The 27,952-nt window shown below is 40.5% G+C and overlaps 1 protein-coding gene across 2 annotated transcripts in view; it reads right to left on the bottom strand.

Moving 5' to 3' along the window:
- Positions 1 to 27,952, bottom strand: part of LOC126162842 (cilium assembly protein DZIP1-like) — a 289,744-nt gene that overhangs the window by 171,484 nt on the left and 90,308 nt on the right. For both annotated transcript variants that reach the window (XM_049919606.1, XM_049919605.1), the window contains exon 7: positions 17,277 to 17,433. In XM_049919606.1, coding sequence (XP_049775563.1) covers positions 17,277 to 17,433 — 157 coding nt within the window. The remainder of the gene's footprint in view (positions 1 to 17,276; positions 17,434 to 27,952) is intronic.

Raw genomic sequence — 27,952 nt, 5'->3', positions numbered from 1 at the left:
CCCACCAGCCAGCCACAAAGAAGCATTTCCCTTGTAATTTAGTACCATCCAAGCCTGTAGCAACTGAACTACATTCTCTGCCAGGGTTTAAACTACCTCTCATCATGCCCTGAAATGAAAAATGTCCTGCCCACTATCCTTCCCACCCCTCCCCAGTGGTATTCCGCTGTCCACCGAATCTACACAGTATACTCACCCATCCCTACACAACCCCTGCTCCCAACCCCTTACCTCATGGCTCATACCCCTGTAATAGACCTAGATGCAAGACCTGCCCTATACGTCCTCCCACCACCTTCTACCCCAGTCCACTCACAAACATCACCTATCCTACCAAAGGCAGAGCTGCCAGTGAAACCAATCAAGTGATCTACAACCTAAGCTGCAACCACTGTGCTGCATTCTATGTGGGCATGACAGCCAACAAGCTGTCTGTCCGCATGAATGGCCACCGACAAACTGTGGCCAAAAAACAAGTGGACCACCCTGTTGCTAAGCAAGCTGCCAAACATGACATCCTTCATTTCACTGACTGCTTCACCGCCTGTGCCATATGGATCCTTCCCACCACACCAGCTTTTCTGAAATGCACAGGTGGGAACTTTACCTGCAATATATTCTAAGCTTCCGTAACAATCCTGGTTTCAAGCTTCGTTTGTCATTGTCCTCTCCCATCCAGCCCCTTCTCCGTTCCCATTCCAGCACTACACAGTCCTCATTCCTCCATCACACCCAGTCTTTTTACTTCTCTCCTTTTCTGCTATCCCTCACCCCCACCTCTCCACTCCTCCGTCTAACCTCCTGACTGCACGTAGCTGCCCTACCCTCTTTCCAGCCCATCCCTCAGTGCTCCCCAACAGCACGTCACTGTCTGGAATGCTTACCCTACTGTCCCTCCCTCTCCCCACCCCAGCCTCGTCCTTACATCCACCCAGTCGCCACTCCCATCATGCGCCAGTGCTACTGCTCGCAGTGTGGTTTCAGTTGCCTGAGACTGCAGTCATGTGTGGGTGGGCTGAATTTGCGTGAGTGTGTATGTGTGTGTTTGCCATCTAATTCTGATGAAGGCCTTACTGGCTGAAAGCTATATTTGTGACAGTCTATCTGTGACTTAGCATCTCTGCTGTATTGTGAGTAGCAACTTTTCATTTCACAATATTATTACATTCCATCCTGGATTTTCCTTTGTTTGAGAAAAGCATTTCTTGACTGCCAAGGTTTACCTGAAACAATATTAAAATATGTTGACAATAATGCTAATGATTAACTGTTATTATTAAGAGTAATTTTGCAATATGTTCAATAGAATAGTGAAGCAAGTGTGTAAACATGTATTAACATACTAAAGCACATAACTCAAATAGCTGTACATGTATGCATTGAAGTTTTTATACCTCAGTGTTGAATACATTTATTTTTTAACAATATGCATCAACAATACTGTCTATGAATGGCTAAATTAATAAATAAATAAAATTATTGGTATATGAGGGGTAGTAAAAAAAACACTACTGTGGGTGGAGCTTGTATAGTATGCATTTCTGCCATTAGGCATGTCTAGTACAACTCACTGCCAGTTAAGAAATGCCTGTGTTGTACTGTGCATGTGTCTCATTAGCAGTCAGGTGATGCTGCTGTCACCTGTTCTGTTCTGTTCTGTTCATCTGCAGTGATTGATTTTGCTAGTGCGGTTTTGTTCTTGTTTCGTTTTTTATTAGGGCAAGTTTAAGTGAACAACTTGCAGCTGTGAAATTGTGTTTTCTCCTTGGTAAAAATGCTGCTGGAACTGCTTTAATGTTGAAAACAGCTTACCAAGATGATGCTATGGGAAGAACTCAACGACAAATCTCATTCTGGATGTCCATCAACTGCCTGAATCAACGAAAATATTGAAAAAACTTAAGAGCTTGTGTACACAGACTGTTTACAGATAGTTATTTGAGGGTTTTAATAAGATTGTGAAACAGTGTTCATCAAAGAAGACCCAATTCGTGGCAGGCAGGAGACTGGTTCTTCCATCTCAACAACACACCTACACACACACAGCCATCTCTGTTAAGAGTTTTCGGCTAAAAATGTCATTGTTCGGCAGCCCCTACACACCTTACTAGCCTCACCTGGCTCCACGCAACTATTTCTCATTTCCACACATGAAAATGGTCATGAAAGGACACCGATTTGACAACACTGAGGAAGTCAAGAAAAAACGAGGGAGGACCTGTCAGTCATTTCTAAAGATGCCTACAAAAAATTGAAACTTCCTGACAGATTAAAACTGTGTGCCCGACCAAGACTCGAACTCGAGACCTTTGGCTTTCGCGGGCAAGTGCTCTACCATCTGAGCTACCGAAGCACGACTCACGCCCGGTACTCACAGCTTTACTTCTGCCAGTACCTCATCTCCTACCTTCCAAACTTTACAGAAGCTCTCCTGCAAACCTTGCAGAACTAGCACTCCTGAAAGAAAGGATACTGCGGAGACATGGCTTAGCCACAGCCTGGGGGATGTTTCCAGAATGAGATTTTTTGGAAGGTAGGAGACGAGGTACTGGCAGATATATTTTACACAAATATACACAGACACAAGCAGACATGGCCTTTACAAATGTCTGCTTGTGTCTGTGTATATGTGGATGGATATGTGTGTGTGTGCGAGTGTATACCTGTCCTTTTTTTCCCCCTAAGGTAAGTCTTTCCGCTCCCGGGATTGGAATGACTCCTTACCCTCTCCCTTAAAACCCAAATCCTTTCGTCTTTCCCTCTCCTTCCCTCTTTCCTGACGAAGCAACTGTTTGTTGCGAAAGCTTGAATTTTGTGTGTATGTTTGTGTTTGTTTGTGTGTCTATCGACCTGCTAGCGCTTTTGTTTGGTAAGTCTCATCATCTTTCTTTTTAGATATATATATCAGTTTTTCCTCCCCATGAACCATGGACCTTGCCGTTGGTGGGGAGGCTTGCGTGCCTCAGCGATACAGATGGCCGTACCGTAGGTGCAACCACAACGGAGGGGTATCTGTTGAGAGGCCAGACAAACATGTGGTTCCTGAAGAGGGGCAGCAGCCTTTTCAGTAGTTGCAGGGGCAACAGTCTGGACGATTGACTGATCTGGCCTTGTAACATTAACCAAAACGGCCTTGCTGTGCTGGTACTGCGAACGGCTGAAAGCAAGGGGAAACTACAGCCGTAATTTTTCCCGAGGACATGCAGCTCCACTGTATGATTAAATGATGATGGCGTCCTCTTGGGTAAAATATTCCGGAGGTAAAATAGTCCCCCATTCGGATCTCCGGGCGGGGACTACTCAGGAGGACGTCGTTATCAGGAGAAAGAAAACTGGCGTTCTACGGATCGGAGCGTGGAATGTCAGATCCCTTAATCGGGCAGTTAGGTTAGAAAATTTAAAAAGGGAAATGGATAGGTTAAAGTTAGATATAGTGGGAATTAGTGAAGTTCGGTGGCAGGAGGAACAAGACTTTTGGTCAGGTGATTACAGGGTTATAAATACAAAATCAAATAGGGGTAATGCAGGAGTAGGTTTAATAATGAATAAAAAAATAGGAGTGCGGGTTAGCTACTACTAACAGCATAGTGAACGCATTATTGTGGCCAGGATAGACACAAAGCCCATGCCTACTACAGTAGTACAAGTTTATATGCCAACTACCTCTGCAGATGATGAAGAAATAGATGAAATGTATGACGAGATAAAAGAAATTATTCAGGTAGTGAAGGGAGACAAAAATTTAATAGTCATGGGTGACTGGAATTCGTCAGTAGGAAAAGGGAGAGAAGGAAACATAGTAGGTGAATATGGATTGGGGGGAAGAAATGAAAGAGGAAGACGCCTTGTAGAATTTTGCACAGAGCATAACTTAATCATAGCCAACACTTGGTTCAAGAATCATGAAAGGAGGCTGTATACATGGAAGAAGCCTGGAGATACTGACAGGTTTCAGATAGATTATATAATGGTAAGACAGAGATTTAGGAACCAGGTTTTAAATTGTAAGACATTTCCTGGGGCAGATGTAGGTTCTGACCACAATCTATTGGTTATGAACTGCAGATTGAAACTGAAGAAACTGCAAAAAGGTGGGAATTTAAGGAGATGGGACCTGGATAAACTGAAAGAACCAGAGGTTGTAGAGAGTTTCAGGGAGAGCATAAGGGAACAATTGACAGGAAAGGGGGAAAGAAATACAGTAGAAGAAGAATGGGTAGCTCTGAGGGATGAAGTGGTGAAGGCAGCAGAGGATCAAGTAGGTAAAAAGACGAGGGCTAATAGAAATCCTTGGGTAACAGAAGAAATATTGAATTTAATTGATGAAAGGAGAAAATATAAAAATGCAGTAAATGAAGCAGGCAAAAAGGAATACAAACGTCTCAAAAATGATATCGACAGGAAGTGCAAAATGGCTAAGCAGGGATGGCTAGAGGACAAATGTAAGGATGTAGAGGCTTGTCTCACTAGGGGTAAGATAGATACTGCCTACAGGAAAATTAAAGAGACCTTTGGAGAGAAGAGAACCACTTGTATGAATGTCAAGAGCTCAGATGGCAACCCAGTTCTAAGCAAAGAAGGGAAGGCAGAAAGGTGGAAGGAGTATATAGAGAGTTTATACAAGGGCGATGTACTTGAGGACAATATTATGGAAATGGAAGAGGATGTACATGAAGACGAAATGGGAGATAAGATACTGCGTGAAGAGTTTGACAGAGCACTGAAAGGCCTGAGTCGAAACAAGGCCCCGGGAGTAGACAACATTCCAGCAGAACTACTGATGGCCTCTGGAGAGCCAGTCATGACAAAACTCTACCATCTGGTGAGCACGATGTATGAGACAGGCGAAATACCCTCAGACTTCAAGAAGAATATAATAATTCCAATCCCAAAGAAAGCAGGTGTTGACAGATGTGAAAATTACCGAACTATCAGTTTAATAAGTCACAGCTGCAAAATACTAACGCGAATTCTTTACAGACGAATGGAAAAACTGGTAGAAGCCGACCTCGGGGAAGATCAGTTTGGATTCCGTAGAAATGTTGGAACACGTGAGGCAATACTGACCTTACGACTTATCTTAGAAGAAAGATTAAGGAAAGGCAAACCTACGTTTCTAGCATTTGTAGACTTAGAGAAAGCTTTTGACAATGTTAACTGGAATACTCTCTTTCAAATTCTGAAGGTGGCAGGGGTAAAATACAGGGAGCGAAAGGCTATTTACAGTTTGTACAGAAACCAGATGGCAGTTATAAGAATCGAGGGGCATGAAAGGGAAGCAGTGGTTGGGAAGGGAGTAAGACAGGGTTGTAGCCTCTCCCCGATGTTATTCAATCTGTATATTGAGCAAGCAGTAAAGGAAACAAAAGAAAAATTCGGAGTAGGTATTAAAATTCATGGAGAAGAAGTAAAAACTTTGAGGTTTGCCGATGACATTGTAATTCTGTCAGAGACAGCAAAGGACTTGGAAGAGCAGTTGAACGGAATGGACAGTGTCTTGAAAGGAGGATATAAGATGAACATCAACAAAAGCAAAACGAGGATAATGGAATGTAGTCAAATTAAGTCGGGTGATGCTGAGGGAATTAGATTAGGAAATGAGAAACTTAAAGTAGTAAAGGAGTTTTGCTATTTAGGGAGTAAAATAACCGATGATGGTCGAAGTAGAGAGGATATAAAATGTAGACTGGCAATGGCAAGGAAAGCGTTTCTCAAGAAGAGGAATTTGTTAACATCGAGTATAGATTTAAGTGTCAGGAAGTCGTTTCTGAAAGTATTTGTATGGAGTGTAGCCATGTATGGAAGTGAAACATGGACGATAACTAGTTTGGACAAGAAGAGAATAGAAGCTTTCGAAATGTGGTGCTACAGAAGAATGCTGAAGATAAGGTGGGTAGATCATGTAACTAATGAGGAGGTATTGAATAGGATTGGGGAGAAGAGAAGTTTGTGGCACAACTTGACTAGAAGAAGGGATCGGTTGGTAGGACATGTTTTGAGGCATCAAGGGATCACAAATTTAGCATTGGAGGGCAGTGTGGAGGGTAAAAATCGTAGGGGGAGACCAAGAGATGAATACACTAAGCAGATTCAGAAGGATGTAGGTTGCAGTAGGTACTGGGAGATGAAGAAGCTTGCACAGGATAGAGTAGCATGGAGAGCTGCATCAAACCAGTCTCAGGACTGAAGACCACAACAACAACATCAGTTGGTTTTACTGAGAAATTCATCAATGGAGTAGAAGGAGTTGGCCACCAATAAATCCTTTAGGCTTCTCTTAAACTGATTTTCATTGGTTGTTAAGCTTTTTATGGCTGCTGGCAAGTTATTGGAAATGTGTGTTCCTGAATAATGCACACCTTTTTGTACAAGACTAAGTGACTTTAAATCCTTGTGTAGATTATTCTTAGTTCTAGTATTGATTCCACAAATTGAGCTGCTGGTTTGAAAAAGTGATATATTTTTAATGACAAATTTCATTAAGGAATAAATATATTGGGAAGCAGTAGTTAGTATCCCTAGTTTGTTAAACAGGCTTCTGCAGGATGTTCTTGAGTTCACACCACATATAACTCTTACTGCACGTTTTTGTGCCCAGAAAATGTTAGCTTGGCTTGATGAATTACCCCAAAAAGTAATCCCATATGACATTATGGAATGAAAGCCAGCATAGTATGCCAGCTTTTTCATTTTTATATCCCCTATGTCTGACACAATTCGCATTGCAAATAGAGATTTGTTAAGACGCTTCAGCAGTTCTGTGGTGTCCTCCTCCCAGTTGAATTTATTATCAACTGTAATCCCAAGAATTTAACACTGTCCACTTCTTCTATCTACTTGCCATTGTATGTTTGGCATATACTTTTGGGACACCACTTACAAGTTCTGAACTGCATGTAGTGTGTTTTTTCAATTTTTAGTGATGAAGAATTGGCTAGGAACCAGTGATTAATATTCACAAATATTTTATTAGCTGATATTTCTAAGACTACACTTGATTTGCTATTTATTACAATGTTTGTATCATCGGCAAACAAAACGAACTTGGCATCTGCTAATGTTACTGATGAAAGGTCACTGATATACACAAGAAAAAGTAAGGGCCCCAAAATATAACCTTGTGGGACCCCACATGTAATTAGTTCTCAGTTAGGTGATGCCTGATAGCTTATTATGTGTATCTTTTCTAATAACACCCTTTGTCTCCTGCTAGAGATAAAGATTTGAACCATTTTGCAGCATTTCCTGTTACACTATAATATTCTAATTTATTCAAAAGGATATTGAGATTTACACAGTCAAATGCCTTTGACAGATCACAAAATATACCAGTTGCCTGCAATTTTTTGTCTAATGAATTAAGCACATTTTCACGGTAAGTGTAGATAGCCTTCTCAATATCAGAACCCTTTAGAAATCCAAACTGTGACTTTGACAGTATGTAATTTGAGATAAGATGGTTATAAAGCTGACTGTACATTACTTTTTCTAAATTTTTTGAGAATGGTGGCAACAGTGAAATTGGACGGAAATTTGAAGCTATTCCTTTATCTCCCTTCTTAAACAGTGGCTTAACTTCAACATATTTCAACCATTCAGGAAATATTCCACTGATAAACGACTGGTTACACAGATAGCTTAATATGTTACTTAGTTCAGAATCACATTCTTTAATTAACTTTATTGATATTTCATCATACCCACTAGATGTTTTTGATGGACACTATTTCTGCTGGGGTAGTGAGGGTCAAATTCATATTATGGAAGTTTCTTGAAATGTCTGGTCTGAGGTATTCCATAGCAGCATCTACCAAACCTGACAACCCCATCTTTTCAGTAACAGTTATAAAATGTTTGTTAAAAACTTCTGCAACACTATACATATCTGTCACCAACGTATCATTTACTCTTAATGCTATCTGTTCCCCTTCATGTCTGGTTCTACCGGTCTCCTCCTTCACTATATCCCATACTGTCTTTATTTTGTTATCTGATATTACTATCTTTTCCTTGTAATATATTTGCTTTGATGTCCGTATTACAGTATTTAATATTTTGCAGTATTTCTTGTAATGTGCTATAGCATCAACATCAGAACTTTTTCGGATTGACAGATACAGTTTTCTTTTTGTTTTACAAGATACTCCTATTCCTTGAGTAATCCATGGCTTCTTTGTAGACTTTGCTCTAACCTTGGTAAGTTTTGGGGGAAAACAGTGTTCGAATAAGGTAAGCACTTTATTAGCAAAAGTGTTATATTTTTCATTCATGCCATGAGCACTGTAAACATCAGTTCAGTTAATGTCTCTGAGGAGTGTCCTAAAATAATCAATTTTTGGCTTATTGATTACCCTCTTGAGCTCATATTTAACAGATTTTATATCCTGTTTAGTATTAACATTTAACAGAAGGAACTGCATGTCATGGTCTCAGAGGCCATTGACTATTGGTTTTGTAATATAATTTTGTTCATTGGACTTTTCTATAAAGATATTATCAATGGCTGTTTGTGAGCATTTGGCTACCCTAGTGGGGAACTTTACAGTGGGAATTAAGTTGAATGATAGTGTTACTAACTCAAATAAGTTCTTATTGGGAGAGTCTTTAAGGAAATCTACACTGAAATCACCAGCAACCACTATTTCTTTGTTTTTGGTTGTTAAATGGGCCAGTACAGCTTCAAGGTGGTTTACGAACAGATTTAAGTTAACTGCAGGTGCTTGATATACACTTAATATTATGAAGGATTTTTTGTTAAATTCTACTTCCGTTGCGCATGCTTCCATATGCTGTTCTAGGCAAAATTTATGAATGTCTGTGTTCTTAAATTTATGACAGTTCCTGATGAATGTGTCAACTCCTCCTTTCTCCATTTCTGATCTACAAAAGTGAGATGCTAACCTAAACCCTGTAACACTTAAAGTTCTATACCAGTGGTCACATGATGTTCAGAGAGGCAGATTATGTCAGCTGGGTTTGAAGACTCTAATTCATCTATGCAGATACATCTACATCTACATACATACTCCGCAATCCACCATACGGTGTGTGGTGGAGGGTACCTCGTACCATAACTAGCATCTTCTCTCCCTGTTCCACTCCCAAACAGAAAGAGGGAAAAATGACTGCCTATATGCCTCTGTATGAGCCTTAATCTCAGTTATCTTATCTTTGTGGTCTTTCCGTGAAATGTAAGTTGGCGGCAGTAAAATTGTACTGCAGTCAGCCTCAAATGCTGGCTCTCTAAATTTCCTCAGTTGTGATTCACGAAAAGAACACCTCCTTTCCTCTAGAGACTCCCACCCGAGTTCCTGAAGCATTTCCGTAACACTCATGTGATGATCAAACCTACCAGTAACAAATCTAGCAGCCTGCCTCTGAATTGCTTCTATGTCCTCCTTCAATCTGACCTGATAGGGATCCCAAATGCTCGAGCAGTACTCAAGAATAGGTCGTATTAGTGTTTTATAAACGGTCTCCTTTACAGATGAACCACATCTTCCCAAAATTCTACCAATGAACCAAAGACGACTATCCGCCTTTCCCACAACTTCCATTACATGCTTGTCCCACTTCATATCGCTTTGCAATGTTGCACCCAAATATTTAATAGACATGACTGTGTCAAGCACTACACTACTAATGGAGTATTCAAACATTAAGGGATTCTTTTTCCTACTCATCTGCATTAATTTACATTTATCTATATTTAGAGTTAGCTGCCATTCTTTACACCAATCACAAATCCTGTCCAAGTCATCTTGTATCCTCCTACAGTCACTCAACGACGACATCTTCCCGTACACCACAGCATCATCAGCAAACAGCCGCACATTGATATCCACCCTATCCAAAAGATCATTTATGTAGATAGAAAACAACAGCGGACCTACCACACTTCCCTGGGGCACTCCAGATGATACCCTCACCTCCGATGAACACTCACCATCGAGGACAACATACTGGGCTCTATTACTTAAGAAGTCTTCGAGCCACTCACATACTTGGGAACCAATCCCATATGCTTGTACCTTAGTTAGGAGTCTGCAGTGGGGCACCGAGTCAAACCCTTTCCAGAAGTCATGGAATATGGCATCTGTCTGATACCCTTCATCCATGGTTCACAAGATATCATGTGAAAAAAGGGCGAGTTGCGTTTCACAGGAGCGATGCTTTCTAAAGCTGTGCTGATGCATGGACAGCAACTTCTCTGTCTCGAGGAAATTAATTATATTCGAACTGAGAATATGTTCGAGAATCCTGCAACAAACCGATGTTAAGGATACTGGTCTGTAATTTTGAGGATCCGTCCTTCTACGCTTCTTATATACAGGCGTCACCTGCGCTTTTTTCCAGTCGCTCGGGACTTTATGTTGGGCAAGAGATTTGCGATAAATGCAAGCTAAGTAAGGAGCCAATGCAGTAGAGTATTCTCTGTAAAACCGAATTGGAATCCCATCATGACCTGGCGATTTATTTACTTTCAACCCATTCAGGTGCTTCACAACCCCAGGGATGTCTATCACTATGTCCTCCATACGGGAATCTGTACGAGACTCAAATGGCGGTACGTTTGTGCGATCCTCCTGCGTGAAAGATTTCTCAAATGCTAAATTTAAAATTTCAGCTTTCGTTCTGCTGTCTTCCATTGCCAGGCCAGACTGATGAGTGAGTGACTGGATGGAAGCCTTCGACCCCTCTTACAGATTTTACGTAAGACCAGAAATTCCTTGGGTTTTCAGCAACATCTTTTGCTAAGGTATGACGGTGGTAGTGGTTGAACGCTTCGCGCATCACTCTTTTTACAGCAGCACGAATCTCTACTAACTTTTGCCTGTCCTCATTCTCCCGATCTTTCTTGTACTGTCAGTGCAACTGCCTTTGCTTCCTGAGCATTCTCCGAACTGCGCTGTTAAACCACGGTGGGTCTTTTCCGGCCGTAACCCACTTTTAGCACACATACTTGTCCAATGCGTGATTTACAATGCGTTTAAAATTTGCCCATAATTCTTCCATGTCCCTCGTACTGACGTAAATGAAGTTGATTCATTTATTAAGTGGGATGCTAACAACTGCTTATCTGCTCTTTCTAGTAAGAATACTCTCCTAACCTTCTTTAGTGACTTTTCAACTTACATAACCATAGTCGTAATGACAACATCATGATCACTAATCCCTGTCTCAACACCGACACCGTCGACGAGGTCTGGTCTGTTCATGGCTACCAGATCTAAAATATTTCCAATACGCGTTGGCTGTCGATTTAGCTGCTCAAGACAGTTTTCGAATTATGTGTTCAAAAGTAATTCACACAATGGCTTGTCTGTACCACCTGTAATGAATCCATAGACATCCCAGTCTATACTAGGTTGGTTGAAGTCACCTCCGACTAATATAGCATGATCCGGGTACTTCTGCGATACAGAATGTAGACTCCCTTTGAATGATTCTAGAACTGTCATGGTGGATCCTGGTGGCCGGTAATAACACCCAACAATTAACTTTATTTCCCCTAGCCCTATTAAACGTGTCCAGATAACTTCACAAGCACACTCTACTTCGACCTCAGTAGGCACAATATTTTTGTCAACTGCAATGAAGACACCACCTCCTACGGTGTCTAATCTGTCTTTCAGATACACGTTCCAACCCTCACTAAATATTTTAGAACTTCCTATCTCAGGGTTCAGCCAGGTCTCAGTCCCGAGAATAATTTGTGCGCCACATGCTTCCTGCAGGGCAGTAAATTCAGGAACTTTATTCCGAACACTCTGAAAATTTATTGCTAATATCTTGATAGCTGAAGTGTCTTTACACTGAGCACGTCCTGATTTCCCTGAATGCACATCGACTGGTGAGTGTTCATCAGAACACCTCGCACTATTGCCTAGCCTAAAAAACTCCCATCTGCACGCCACAAGTACTCTGCTACCCGAATAGCTGCTTCCTTTGTGTAGTGCACCCCTGACCTATCTAGGGGCGTCCTCAAATTCCCCACCCAATAGCGCAAGTCTAGAAATCTGCAGCCAAGACTGTCACAGAGTCGACGGAGCCTCTGGTTGAGACCCTCCACTCGGCTCCAAACCAAAGGACCCCAATCCACTCTTGGAACAATGCGCCAAATAGAGAGCTCTGCTTGCACCCCGCGTGCAAGGCCAGCGATCTTCACCAAATCCGCCAGCCGCCTGTACGAACTGAGGATCACCTCAGAACCCAAGCGACAGGCATCACTGGTGCCGACATGAGCAACTACTTGCAGACGACTGCACCCCGTACGCTCGATAGCCGCAGGCGAGGCCACCTCCACATCTTGGGATGAGGCCCCCCGGCAGACAAACCGAGTGCACGTTTGAATTCTTTCCAGCCCCGTACGCTATTTCCCTAAGGGGCTCCATCACCCGCCCAACGTTGGATCTCCCAATAACCAGCAAGCCTTTGCCCCCGTGTGCCTGCTCAGGCCCTGCTGAAGGAGCGGCCACCTGCCCACTGACAGGACAAACGGGCGAGGCCAGCCTCCACATTGACCCTCCGCCTCGAGCGACGCGAACGCATTGTAGTCCGCCACTCACCCTGAGGTGAGGGCGGCCCCAACGCGCCGAGTACACTAGAAGGTGCCACGGCGGCTAAGTCAGCGGACGCAGCAAGTGACACCTGGGGTGTCTCAAGCGACGCGCCACATCCTCCGCCGTCGCTGCTCCTTGAGGCAGCAGCCTGAAGGCGGCTGACCGTGGCCAACAGCATGCTCAGCTGCTCGCGAACTGCGGCCAGTTCCTCCTGCGCCTGCACATAGCACGCACACACCCTATCCATCCTACTGCTAATATCTAAGGACTCCGCGAATTTATACTCTATGGCTATCAATAAGCAAATTACTCCTCTCAAATATGAGAATACACAAGGATTTTATGTAATTAAATATGCAAGCACACAAATAGTTAATTCATTAATTTTATTTCTCAGTCCTTGAATATTTTGATGCAATAAAGACAGCTGACATTTCACACTGACTGAGTTAAAATTGGGTAGAGTTAAAATATCTGCTGACTTGAAAATTTCGTAACCAATAGCTGTTTATGCTGATGTAATAAGCTAGAATTATGTTTTTTTGTTTCTTTCTCAAACTGAAGGTTTGACTCAATTCCAACCTCTCTTAAAATTTGGTTTCTTTCTGTCCTCTCTACCCTAAAAAAGGGTCTTTTCTGAACGCTATAACCACTGGTATTTTACCACTCATGACAGTGCCTCCCCCTTAACTTTCCTGCTATTTTCCCAGCCAGTTTACCCTTCCCCTTCTTGTTGAGGTGAAGGCCATGCCTAGTATAATCCAACCTATTGAGAGAATCAACAGGAACCACACCAATGTGTGACCGTGCACCTGACATAAGCAGCAGTTCCAGCTCCAAATTAACTCTCTTAACAGAAGAGTTCAAATGAAGTTGGTCATGGCACCCAAGAACAGATACAAACTCAACACTAGTATGCTTCGATGCTGATGTAATCTTTGCCAGGTCACACACTATACTGTACCCAGGATCTCTGTCAATACTGTTACCTGCCCCATCTACTATAACCATGGTGTCTTCCTTAGTGAAATCTTTGCAAGGCGATCCTAAATCCTCTGTCACCTGCTCCAGACCAGCACTGGGTTTAAAAAAAATTGTGACCTGGTATTCTGATCCTAGTTCATCCTGCAAAAGTTGGCCAACACCTCTTCTATGGGAACTACCTAACAACAACACTTTCTTTCTCTTTACTGATTTCCCTACATTGTTACTTTTCAATTTGCTGCTGAAAGTTTGTTGTGCCCTGTCTACACCTGCAACTACTTGAGGCTCACCAGCTTCTAACTGAAGCAACAGGTCAAATCTATTTTCCACGTTCATCACGAAGCTGTCAAACAAAGTTCTCGGCCTGTTCCTCCTGTTGCCACTTCCCACCTCTCTTTACCCTTCTCCCTCTTTAACCTGTCAAGATCTCCCCTGGTCTTGTCTAACTCAGCCTGAAGGGCGGCAATTTTCCCCTCCTGTTCTAGTATCTTCCTATCTCTACTGCAAATCGTACAAAACCACCGATGAGTCTCATTTACTTCCCCTATTCCCACGCCACTACAGTCACCCACATGGAAAAACCACAGCACCCATCACACCAAAGCCCCGACCTAACAATCCTATGGCAAGTCACACACTTTTCACTCATGATAAATGTAATAGTTTATTAAGAATAAGTCAGTTAAATTACAGATAAACACGAAAATATGGTTCCATAAATTTGGCCTACACTCAAATGTGTGTAAACAAAAACAACAGTGCAAAGTTTCTGAAACAACAACTTAAACTTTACGCTACTATCTGGAAATGCTAGTTCTACATCTACATCTCCATCCATACTCTGCAAGCCACCTGAAGGTGTGTGGCGGAGGGTACCTTGAATACCTCTATCGGTTCACCCTTCTATTCCAGTCTTGTATTGTTGTGGAAAGAAGGATTGTCGGTATGCCTCTGTGTGGGCTCTAAGCTCTCTGATTTTATCCTCATGGTCTCTTCGTGAGATACACGTAGGAGGGAGCAATACACTGCTTGACTCCTCGGTGAAGGTATGTCCTCGAAACTTCAACAAAAGCCCGTACCGAGCTACTGAGCGTCTTCCACTGCAGTTTATCTATCATCACCGTAACGCTTTCGCGATTACTAAATGAACCTGTAACGAAGCGGGCTGCTCTCCGTTGGATCTTCTCTATCTCTTCTATCAACCCTATCTGGTATGCATCCCACACTGGTGAGCAGTATTCAAGCAGTGGGCGAACAAGTGTACCGTAACCTACTTCCTTTGTTTTCGAATTGCATTTCCTTAGGATTCTTCCAATGAATCTCAGTCTGGCATCAGTTTTACCGATGATCAACTTTATATGATCATTCCATTTTAAATCACTCCTAATGCGTACTCACAGACAATTTATCGAATTAACTGCTTCCAGTTACTGACCTGCTATATTGTAGCTAAATGATAAGGGATCTTTCTTTCTATGTATTCGCAGCACATTACACTTGTCTACATTGAGATTCAATTGCCATTCCCTGCACCACGCGTCAATTTGCTGCAGATCCTTCTGCATTTCAGTACAATTTTCCATTGTTACAACCTCTCGATACACCACAGCATCATCTGCAAAAAGCCTCAGTGAACTTCCGATGTCATCCACCAGGTCATTTATGTATATTGTGAATAGCAACGGTCCTACGACACTCCCCTGCGGCACACCTGAAATCACTCTTACTCCGGAAGACTTCTCTCCATTGAGAATGACATGCATTCTGTTATCTAGGAACTCTTCAATCCAATCAATCTAGGAACTCTTCAATCCAATCACACAATTAGTCTGATAGTCCATATGTTCTTACTTTGTTCATTAAACGACTGTGGGGAACTGTATCGAACGCCTTGCGCAAGTCAAGAAACACGGCATCTACCTGGTAACCCGTGTCTATTGCCCTCTGAGTCTCGTGGACGAATAGCGCGAGATGGGTTTCACACGATCGTCTTTTTCGAAACCCATGCTGATTCCTACAGAGTAGATTTCTAGTCTCCAGAAAAGTCATTATACTCGAACATAATACGTGTTCCAAAATTCTATAACTGATCGACATTAGAGATATAGGTCTATAGTTCTGCACATCTATTCGACGTCCCTTCTTGAAAACGGGGATGACCTGTGCCCTTTTCCAATCCTTTGGAACGCTACGCTCTTCTAGAGACCTACGGTACACCGCTGCAAGATGGGGGCAAGTTCCTTCGCGTACTTTGTGTAAAATCAAACTGGTATCCCATCAGGTCCAGCGGCCTTTCCTCTTTTGAGCAATTTTAATTGTTTCTCTATCCCTCTGTGGTCTATTTTAATATCTACCATTTTGTCACCTGTGCAACAACCTACAGAAGGAACTACAGTGAAGTCTCCCTCTGTGAAACAGCTTTGGAGAAAAAGACATTTAGTATTTCGACCTTTAGTCTGTCACCCTCTGTTTCAGTAACATTTTGATCACAGAGTGTCTGGACATTTTGTTTTGATCCACCTACCGCTTTGACATAAGACCAAAATTTCTTAGGATTTTCTGCCAAGTCAGTACATAGAACTTTACTTCTGAATTCTTTGAATGCCTCTCGCATAGCCCTCCTCACACTACATTTTGCTTTGCGTAATTTTTGTTTGTCTGCAAGGCTTTGGCTACATTTATGTTTGCAGTGAAGTTCCCTTTGCTTCCGCAGCAGTTTTCTAACTAGGTTGTTGTACCACGGTGGGTCTTTTCCATCTCTTACAATCTTGCTTGGCACATACTCATCTAATGCATATTGTACGATGGTTTTGAACTTTGTCCACTGATCCTCAACACTATCTGTACTTGAGACAAAACTTATGTGTTGAGCCGTCAAGTACTCTGAAATCTGCTTTTTGTCACTTTTGCTAAACAGAAAAAAGTTCCTACCTTTTTTAATATTTCTATTTACGGCTGAAATCATCGATGCAGTAACCGCTTTATGATCGCTGATTCCCTGTTCTGCGTTAACTGTTTCAAATAGATCGGGTCTGTTTGTCACCAGAAGGTCTAATATGTTATCGCCACGAGTCGGTTCTCTGTTTAACTGCTCAAGGTAGTTTTCAGATAAAGTTAAATAATGAAGAGGTACGCTAAGTTAAATTTCTGGATAGAGCAAAGAACAACTAAACGAAATTCTATAGATTTGCTGTGGCAAAATGTAAACAGAAAATATGTCTGTACAATCTTTTTGTGTTTTCTGCTATATTACGTAAAGAAAAATGAAACCTTTAATGGTATACTTAAAAGGCACACTAATACACCTATTTACCACGTAATCAATACTAAACTATATGTTTTATAATCTAAAATGACTTATTTTTACGAGAACACCAAAACTCGTGCTAGTCGCCTGGCTGCAGGGTATACCTGGTTCAGTCGAAATTGCTGAAGGCATTCCAGAGTTATACCAGAATGTACACATACATTTTCACACAGTAATATGGTATGGAAAGTTCTGCCAGCATGTAAATAGCCCATTAAGGGATTCATCCTGTGCAAGTTGACAACCCACTGTCTCTGCTATTTGGTGAGTTGTTACTTCTTACCTTTACCCCTAAATTATTCTCACACATTAATATACACAAATTCCCTGTGACTGTATCAGCTGTGGAGAGCTGCATTACAGGAACAGTTATGAATACAGTCATTATTTCAACGGAACTAGCACTGCTGAAGTGTTTATACCTTCTAAAGCCCCTGTACGATTCACCAATTGCTGCGTTAACTCCTCCACTTTTTTAAGAGCTACAGCGTGTTGTTGCTCTAACTCTTGCAAATGGTGTTGCCATTCTTTTTCTTGTGAATCCAACTGTTCTTTGACCGTTTTTTGTGCATTCTCTGCCTGGAAAAAAGTAAGACATTTTAGTGATAGGGAGCTTCTAGTGCAGAAAGAACTGTATCGTCATAAAAATAACTGCTAAATCCTTTGTCTTTTCTAAGACAAGTGAGTAAGATGCAAACAATTGTTTCTGGGCTGAAAATTAACATAAATGCATTAAATACAGTACATAGACTCATGACAACTCCATGACAGTTTTCTGCTTAGGCCTCTGCATAGTAAGATAATACTATCTACACAATACTGTCATGCTAACTCAACCATTAGTTCTTTTTCCTGGAAGAACTGTAATACAAAGTGCTGTGTTAGGATGGGTAATATTTTTAACCAGGCATTAGTCTACAGTCTTCCAGTTAATCTTGCTGGTTTCCCTTTTCTTAGATGTAGTGGTTCTCTAAGCATAGGCTGGTTTGATGTTTTTTAAAGGTTTATTTCTAATCATTTTTTCTGCAAATCATGATGATCCAACACATCACACATATCTCTCTAATCAGCAATACTTCTGTGGAAACTATTCTGGGAGTTGCCCACATATTATGCTACCCCTAAAAGTGTGCACCTACATCTGCATATTGCTCTGATTTAGAATTATTGGATGACTGACATTGCAGCCTCGGTTACCTCCAAATCATTGAACACGAAAATCATCAACTAGAGAATCAATGGTTGAAAAGTACTGGCAGTCACTGCTAGTGGGTTTCATTCATAAATGTGTTGTTCTGAAGTACATGGAGTCTCACAATGGCATTAGTGAATTACCATCATTAAAAAACATTAGTCAATTCTGGCAGAACATTTGCAGGAATCTGATCTCTTGTAACTTACCAGATTCTTCAAACACTCATGTGAATGTATTAGTGCTCCATGAGTTATTTCCTCAAGCTAGAAAATTAATTGCTATTTCCAACTGACTAAGTGCATTGAACTCCTGTTAATCAGAAAAATGTAGCAGTAACAATTTTTGATATTTTTACATCCTGCTGCGGTAGCATTCTGATGCAGTTATTCAGTGTATTTGACAGAAGGGGCTGCAACACATAACAGCCTTACATTCACAGCAACTACTAATAACAAACCTTCGAAATCTATTCATCATCAGCTACCATATATTAAAATCTACCACCCTGCTTTCCTCCAGAATATTTTTAGCTCACGGCAATACTTTTATATCAGTCCTCAATTATGGTAAGTGAAATGTCAAGAATGGCTCTACCTATTCTGTTCTCCTCACCCTCCCTTTTATTTTCTGAGTTAATAATCTGAAACTAAGAATCAAGTAGATATGATACTATAGATTTCTCTTGATAATATAGTGGTCTGAAACAAAAATATTCAGGCAAAACTATTTAAATTTAAACATTCAAATAGAAAATATGTTGTCATAACTGAAAATCTGTGCTAGGCAAGGTCTCAAACGCAAATTTCTGCTTTTTACAATCATTAGAATATCTGAATATGCCACTAACCAGACTCAAGCTATTACTGTCATTAGTGTTCAACATAACTAAACTGTTTTATGTAAAATGAAGGTGGGAAGGTGGGGAGGGTGGGAGGAGGGGGAGGGGGAGGGGGAAGTGGGAAGGAAAGGGAAGGGAAGAAACTATTGACATCAGCTGTATTGGCACTTCATGCGGAATCAGCAGCGATGAGACTTCAACCTGGGATATCCTGCTTACTATGCAGTTGCGTTAACCACTGCGCCACCAGACATAGTATTTATTGCAGTTGCGCAGACTATCTCAGCTTGCTTGCCAGTCGCCTCAAATTACCACCTATGCCACCCACCCATAGCCCCAGTCTGTGTCCTTCATGCTCGCTGCTTTAAGGTTCCCACAGGAGGTCGAACAATGTTGTGCGTCCACACTGAAAGCAGTGAGTTCATTACTCATGGAGGCAAATTAATTATATGAATATGCAGTGTCTGTTCATTTGGACATGTCCAGAAGAACAGACAACATGCATGCATATAAAAACTGAACTGGTTCCACTAATATTACATGTGTCACTGTACTTAATTCAAATTATTTTTTCTTTCATTTATTTATATTTATCTTCAAATGTATGTATCTTTTATTATGAAATATTCAATACTTGTCTGTTCTGTTCAGAAGTTTACTTAAAGCTCAGTTAATATCAAAGAAAATAGTACAGCAATCTTAAGTTTATAGCTGCTCCTCTTGTAACGCCGGAAATGCATATCCTCCTATTTCCATCTATTGCACTGCAAATTTTTTTCGTTATTTTGTTACCTGAAGATATAACATTTCTGTGTCTTTGTATATTGTAATTGTTTTACTATTTGTATATATATGCATTTATGTCGATGTATAATTGGTTTGTTTTGTGAATATTATTTGTATTTATACGCTGGGTCTGGCCTAGGGAAAATTATACTATCGAACGAATACATCGATAGGTAGTGTGGAGAATGAAAGTGTTTAGGATCTTTGGTAGTGTTAACTCTGCCGCGTGGAGCATGGGCAGAGCAGAGAGAGTCTGCCTGGAGTAGCAGTGGAGCAGGTGTGTTGTGTGACGCTCCCGCGAGTTGCCGCGCTTTCGGCGTTGGGCAGCATGTAACTGCGCTCGACTTGCTATGATAGTTTCTGACACGGTGTCGCGGACAGGAAGCATTAGCTGGCGCACATCTAGAGCCCGTTTCGCTTGGTGACCGTGTCGAGAAGAAGGCGCGCCAACATCCAGCTTCTGCAACAGCGACGGCCGACAATGAGTGACTGTCACCACCTCCTCGATCGACGGCTTCAAACCTTCAATCAACCAACAAGGAAGACTGGAAGCACGTAAAGTTTTAGAACTGTATGGCAGACCTCAGCTTTTCAAACTGTTCAAATCACAAACTTACAGCAACTTAGCATGAACGTTTGTTGCTCATTGTCCCAATTGCATTACCAAGCAGGGTCCCTTCCTTTTCCGAAATGAACCTGAGTGTCGTTGAAATTCAAACGCCAGCATTAAAGTAATATAATCCGATTTCACTGCTTTAATTTCAAAGTTCAGTTAAAGTATTCACAGCTGGCTACAATATTTAGATTACACAAGCACAAATTAAGAGTGCGAGTTTTGTTACCATATTTTAGCTTACCTGTGACTGCAGCTCAGCTTGGTACGTACTAAATTTTACTATTGTTAATTGTTCAGAATCATTTAATTCAAGTTCAAAGTTAAATCTCTTATTTCTAAATTGCGTAGATTCAAGTAGCTTTAGAAATGATTGTTGAGGTAGTCCAAGACTAACCGTATTTTACTGAATTTCGATGTGCTTCAGGAACAAAGCTCAGTATTAATTTCAGTCACTAAATTAACTTTCGATTTTCCGATTTTATTAATTCTTTTGCTAAATTAAGTCAGAGAGTAGCGAAATTTATTACTTCTGACAAACTTTCAGTTTTCACGCTACACGTGTCAACCTTCAGTTGCCACGCTTCTAGTGCTAATTATATGTGCAATAACCTTTCTTTTTCAGTTACTATAGTAATTGTCCATAGGACTGACGACCGTAATTTTCCCTAAATCTCAAATATCTAATTACCGCTAGTTAATTGTTAACTTAACGGCCGCACATTTACTTTCTTTATTAACTTTACCCCTTTTCAAAATTAATTTCCACCAGTTTCATTTGCATTTTTCCTTTCATTCAGATGTAACCCTTTCCTCCCTCTTTACTGACAAATTAACTTCGGTGACGATTGCTTTTCCCAAATTTCCATTAGGTACACGTGGTTCAATTTTTCAGTGTCATTAAGGTCGATAAGTGAGGGGGAGTTACACTCTTCCCTATCAGATTTTCCTTTAATTCTGAACTTTCCTTTCACTTCTTTATAAGAATTGAAATGTTCAACACGCATCAGCAAAATTAGAAGGGAAAGAATTAGTAATGGCCAGTAGGCTATCTAATACTTTATCATGAATGAATTGCCTACAGAACTAGAAATGACTAATATAGTCCTCCCAAAGGAGAGTGGAAAACTAATCAGAGAGGATTCCTGAAGCAGCAGAAATAAAAATAATATTTCAGGGAGAGTAAAGGACTAAACTAACACTATACTGATCACTCTCTCTAATATAAACAGTTTACAATAGGAATTGGGAGTAATTTTACGTTAAATAATCAAGATATTCTGACACACAGTGGCAGGTGATCTAAATATATGTACACTGAAAGACAATTGTCATATAAAAACCATTTGTAGTTTAATCAGTTCTTACAATCTGATATTTGCAGTAGAAAGCCTCATAAGAATTAATGTGCCTCAGAAGAGGCAATATGCGCAAGTTAAACATAAAGCATAGAAAGATGAGCTTGCAAAAAATATTCATGAAGTTTAGGCAAACAAAACCAGAAAATTTAAATGAGCTACACACCTCACTGAAGTTAGAAGGCTGGAGAGCAATTGACTCATGGGAGAACATAGAGAACAGATGGGAAGATTTATGCTCAGCAATAAGTTGTTATTTAAATCTAGCATGCCCCATTGAACACAAGAATAAAAAGTTAACAAATTAGCATACAAATACTGACAGGCAGACAAAATCCAGGATGACTCTGACATCTAAGAGAAAAAGAAATCAATACAGTAAATTAATAAGGGATACCAAATTTAGAGTTCATCAAAAAATACTTACAGTTTCTGTCAAACTCTTCACGCAGTATCGTATCTCCCATTTCATCTTCATCTACATCCTCTTCCATTTCCATAATATTGTCCTCAAGTGCATCGCCCTTGTATAGATCCTCTATATACTCCTTCCACCTTTCTGCTTTCCCTTCTTTGCTTAGAACTGGGTTTCCATCTGACCTCTTCATGTTCATACAAGTGGTTCTCTTATCTCCAAAAGTCTCTTTAATTTTCCTGTAGGCAGTATATATCTTACCCCTAGTGAGATACGACTCTACATCCTTACATTTGTCCTCTAGCCATCCCTGCTTAGCCATTTTGCACTTCCTGTCGATCTCATTTTTGAGACGTTTGTATTCCTTTTTGCCTGCTTCATTTGGTTGATATTACCACATCATTTCACCAAATTCCTACTCTCAGCTACACCACAGCAAAATGAACATTTCAGTCTCAGCTTTTTCAGTAACATTTACTTAATACCGAAAGACTGAAATCTAAATTTAACATCAAAAAAAGATTATGCCCTTGCACCTGGAGGTAGATACTTCCACAAGTAGCAGTGGGCCCCCACTCCTTCCTTTATAGATTTTGTTTTCTATCCAGCCAATTTCGCTTTCCCATTCCTATCAAGACATAGGCTTGTCTCGTAAAACCTCCTGTAAAACTTCATCTGTCAATATCATCAACAGAACCCAAATCTATTTTGAACTCTGCAACTGACAGTAGCAATCAATCCAACTCCATATTTACCTGATTTTCAAAGATCTTCAAGAGGGGCTAATTACAACTGATTTTTACAGGAACATATTCAATGTTTGCTTGGTTCACTTCCAAAGCTATCTTTATCAGGCTACATTCAATAACATAGGGCTGATACCTCTCAATACTGTTTCCTATCTACCCATTATCACACAATCTTCATTTCCAAAATCCTTGTACAAAGAACCTGCATCCTCTGTCCCTTGGCTAAGGCGTGGAGCTGGTTGAAAACATTTGCGACCCTGTACTTATTTCCCAATTCTTTCTGCGACAACTGGCCCCACATCTCTTACGTGAACACAGTGTAATAGCAGGACCTCCTTAGTTACTTTGTTCCCTATTGAATGTTTGCCTTTACTTCAATACACTTGTATCTACTAAAAACTATATACTGACTGTACCTTCACTCTGTGTCTATGACACAATCCTACTCTTGAAGAATAACGGCTAAGTTTAGTTCAATAGAGGCTTATATAATAATAATAAAAGAAATATGGGTGATCATCATCTTTAAATGCAGTGGCTTAAATTAACCAAAAATGATCCTACAGTTGCTGAACCAAGAGTATTAATGAAAATTTATGTAACGGGGGTCGGGGGTGTGGGAAGATTCTAAAATTGCAATTGTTTATATAACTGTTTGGTATTTTAGAAAATGTGTTGTGCCCCAAGAAATAACTTTAAAAGGAAATACATATTATATCACAAATGTCTGATGATTATCCAAACAACATTTTTTTGAAGGTAGATATCTAGAAGGTAACTATATTCCATTAGTATGAGGGCTGTTCAATAAAGAACAATTCTTTTTTTTTTTTTCATACCTTTACTCATCCTCATAATTTTGATGGTCCTTGTCAAATGTGATGCAACTGACTCAGCATTTCTGGCAGTCTTCAAAAATATGCTGGAAACCATTTTTTGAGAGGTCCAAAATCACCTCTGCAGCCTTCACCACTGCTTCTGATGATTGATAATACCTCCTACGAAGGCATTTCTTCATGTTAGGTAATAGAAAAAAGTCAGATGGGGCTAAATCCAGACTATAGGGAGGGTGAGGGATGCACTTCATGTTGATTTTTGCAAGATATTCAGCAGCAACATCGGCAATATACGGCCATGCATTATCGTGGTGCAGCATCCAGCCTGCTTCACAGAAATGTGGTTTTTGCCTGATATGGACTTGCAATGTTTTCAGAACATCCCTACAGTATTGTCCAGTTACCGATGTGTGTGCAGGTACAATGTGCTGATAAACCATTCCATGAATATCAAAGAATGAGATGACTATAACTTTCTCAGTAGAAGCAACCACTTTTGCTTTTTTGGGGGTTGGTGATGAATGAGATTTCCACACTGAGCTTTGCTGTTTGCTCTCTGGATCAAAATGATGTAACCAAGTTTCATCACGAGTGATTACATTTGAAATAAACTCCGGATCTTCTCTCACATCAACTTTAACTGCATGCAGAACTGCACACGAATGTCCTTTTGTTCGGGAATCAACAGTCTTGGAAACCATCGCGCGCAAACACATGTCATGTGTAATTTTTCTCTCACCAACGGGTTGGTGGCACACAATGAAATGTTCAGTATTTCAGAATGTGATCTCAAGGTAATTCGTCGATCCTCTCTCACAATGACAGCAGCAGTGTTGATGTTTTCTTCCGTAACAGCAGTAACTGGAGCACTGGGTCCACCTTCCGTTGAAACTGATTGTCTCACCTCTTTAAACATTTTAAACCACCTTCGAGCTGGGCTGTAGGGAAGAACAGACTCTCCATAGGCCTCATGCAACATTATATAGGCCTCAACTGGAGATTTGTTGTGACGAAAGCAGAATTTCAAAGCTGCATATTGTTCCTTACGCATTACCTCCATTGCAGCAGTAGGCAATACTGAACATGCCTGACCTCACCTGCCTCTCACAGTCAGCAACCAGGAGTCCCAACAATGAAACTACAACGGCATGTTTGTTGCACATTAAGCTAACAGACTATCATAAGATTAAATTTTAGTGCAAGAAACTATGGCCACAAAAAAATTATGATCATTCTTTATTGAACAGCCCTCATATTATTATGCAAAACAGATCTTCCTATCTTTCTTTTGTTATTAATATGAATCATCATCATCATCAGCCAATTCAATCATTAGATGATGTGGCCTCTTCGAGTCGTGGATTCAGGTAGGCTTTCAGAAGTCTTCTCCAAGTGGGACGGTCTTGGGCAGTTCTCTGCCAGGTGTTACCAGCGATCTTCTTGATGTCTTTGTCCCATCTGTCTGGTGGCCTTCCTCTAGGCCTCCGGTGCTCTCTCGGACTCCACTCCAGTACTAGCTTCGTCCATCTGTTGTCTTTTCTTCTTGCGACGTGGCCAGCCCACTGCCATTTCAAGGAACCTACTCTCTCTAAGATGTCATTAACCTTCGTCACAGACCGGATGTCATCTGCCCTTTTCCTGTCCTTTCTTGTATAGCCCAGCATTGATCTCTCCATAGCTCTATGTGCTGTCCTAAGTTTCCCTTTTGTGAATGAGTTCAGTGTCCATGTCTCGCATCCGTACGTCATCACAGGAAGAATGCATTGATCAAATACTGCTTTCTTCAGATTTACTGGCATTTTTGATCTGAATGCTTCTGAATTCTTCCCAAATGCTTGCCAACCAAGCTTCATGCGTTGATAGATTTCTGGTCTTATGTCTCTCTTCATATTTATAATCTGGCCAAGGTAGACATATTCACTGACCTCTTCTAGTAGACTGTCCTTGACTTTACCATCTCCAGCTGGGACCCATTTGTTGGATATTACTTTTGTTTTGGAAAGGTTCATGTTCAAGCCAACCAGCTGACATTCCGATGCAAGATCTGTAACTAAGTTTTGGAGCTCTGAGAAGTCTTTGGCCAGTAAGGCAATATCATCAGCAAATCTCAAGTTGGTAAGCCTTCTTCCATTAATTCTAATTCCCTTACCTTCCCAGCTCAGCTTTGACATAGCCATTTCCAATACAGCAGAGAACAGTTTTGGAGAGATGGGATCGCCTTGCTTGACACCCCTCATGATGCGGAATTCTTGAGTTGATTCGCCGATGTTAACATAAGCTGAAGGATTCTCGTAGATTTTCCTGAGCACTTCAATGTATGCTGCTCCCACTCCTTGCTCACTCAAAGCTTGGAGGACAGCTACATGGCTAACGGAGTCAAATGCCTTTTCAAAGTCAACAAAGGCAATGCAGAGAGGCAGTTGGTATTCATTCGCTCTGCTTATCACTTCACTAACGATCAGAATGTGGTCAATAGTGCTAAAATTGCTTCGGAATCCAGCTTGTTCTATAGGTTGGGCTGAGTCTAGGGTGGAACTAATTCAGTTTAACAAGATCTTTGTAAAAATTTTGTACAAAATTGAGAGCAAGCTGATAGGACAGTAGTTTTTAATATTGTGAATACTTCCTTTCTTGTGTATCAAAATAATCTTAGCCTTGTTCCACGATTGTGGGATTGAAGCACAGTGCAGGCAGGAAGTAAATACTTTTGCCAAGTGATTTATTGTTACCTCTCCTGCCAGTTTGAGGATGTCAACACTGAGCTCATCATCACCCGGCACTGTTCCCTTCTTCATGCTATCTAGAGCACACTTGACTTCCGATGGGAGTATATCTGGAACACTAGATATATCATTTAAATTAGATACACTCAAATTTTCCCCTGGATTGCTATACAAGTTGCTATAAAAGTCTCTGATGAACTTCAAAACCGCCTCCTTTTCAGTGATTTGACTGTCATTTCCATCGAGTGCGATAATCTGCTTTTTACCGATTGTGAGTTTGCGTTTGGCTGACTTTAAACTTGTCTTGTTCTCCAAGCTTGCTCGTAAGGTGTCTTCAGTGAATTTCTGTATGTCAGTTTTCATTTCTCTTCGCACTGCCTTACATAGTTCAGAATACGCCACCATGTCACGATCGGTTTGGATCTTCAATTCTCTCCTCTGTTGTAAAAGGGTTTCAGTTTTGGCACTGAATTTCTTTGGTTGTTTATTTTTTTGGCATAGGCCACTGACTTCTTGTGCACTTGAAACAATCATTTCCGCCAAATCACAATCTTTAGTTATGTGGAACTTGCTTTGGAGGACTTCTTGGAATTTAGAGGAATGTTCTTCCAGGTTTTTGAGGTTGATTACCCTTCTCTTCCCTTTCATAAGTTTACTCCTTTCATTTCTTACATTGAGTTCGACCCTTGCTCTCACAAGACGGTGATCACTGCCAGTGTTGAACTGATTTAGCACTGATACGTCTTTTACAATCTGCGAGTTATGTTGTGTGACATATTAATATGAATATGGATGTAATATTTTGGTTTAAGAATCAATATCCTCAAATGCTGCAAGGAGTTCATTGTTAAAGAGAGGAGTTGCCATTTATGACTCGTGTAAAGTTTCATTCAAAAGAATTGATGTACTAAAACATTGTGAAGAACAAATATCTGTGTTGTGCAGTAGGGAAAATAATTTCAGTATAGACCTCCCAGTTAAGAACACAGGGTTTTACTTTCCATTTTTGATGCTGTGCTACATTCGGTTCTCAAGAAAGGTGCGTGAAGTTGACTTTGTGTGAGGATTTAAATACTCATTTTCTGACCGATTCTCCAAATATAAAAATGTTAATGCATTTATTTAAGTCTTTCAACCTGGTACAGACAGTGTGCTTTCCACAAAATGCAAGGAAACAGCAGCACAACATACACAAATTTTTGCGGATTGTGGTTTTTATTATTACTTATATTCGTCCCATGTATTACCTTTTGTGCAGTTATGTACTTGTAACATAGGCCACAAAATTATTCTTACAATCTAGACAATGTATACATATAACAATATATATAAAATACAATGATTTATAATAATGGTGTTACCCAATAAAGATGATTTACATTACCAGAGTTTAAACAATATAATTTTTGGATAAAATATTATCTTTGATAGTACATGATAAGTGTAAGAATATATATATAATAGAAGGGAACATTCCATGAAGGAAAAATATACCTAAAAACAAAGATGATGTGACTTACCAAATGAAAGTGCTGGCAGGTCGACAGACACACAAACGAACACAAACATTCACACAAAATTCAAG

This window comes from Schistocerca cancellata, chromosome 2, assembly GCF_023864275.1.
Source record: "Schistocerca cancellata isolate TAMUIC-IGC-003103 chromosome 2, iqSchCanc2.1, whole genome shotgun sequence".
Classification (NCBI taxonomy): domain Eukaryota; kingdom Metazoa; phylum Arthropoda; class Insecta; order Orthoptera; family Acrididae; genus Schistocerca; species Schistocerca cancellata.
The sequence above is the reverse complement of the archived record's forward strand: the minus strand, read 5'-3'. Positions and strand labels throughout refer to the sequence as shown.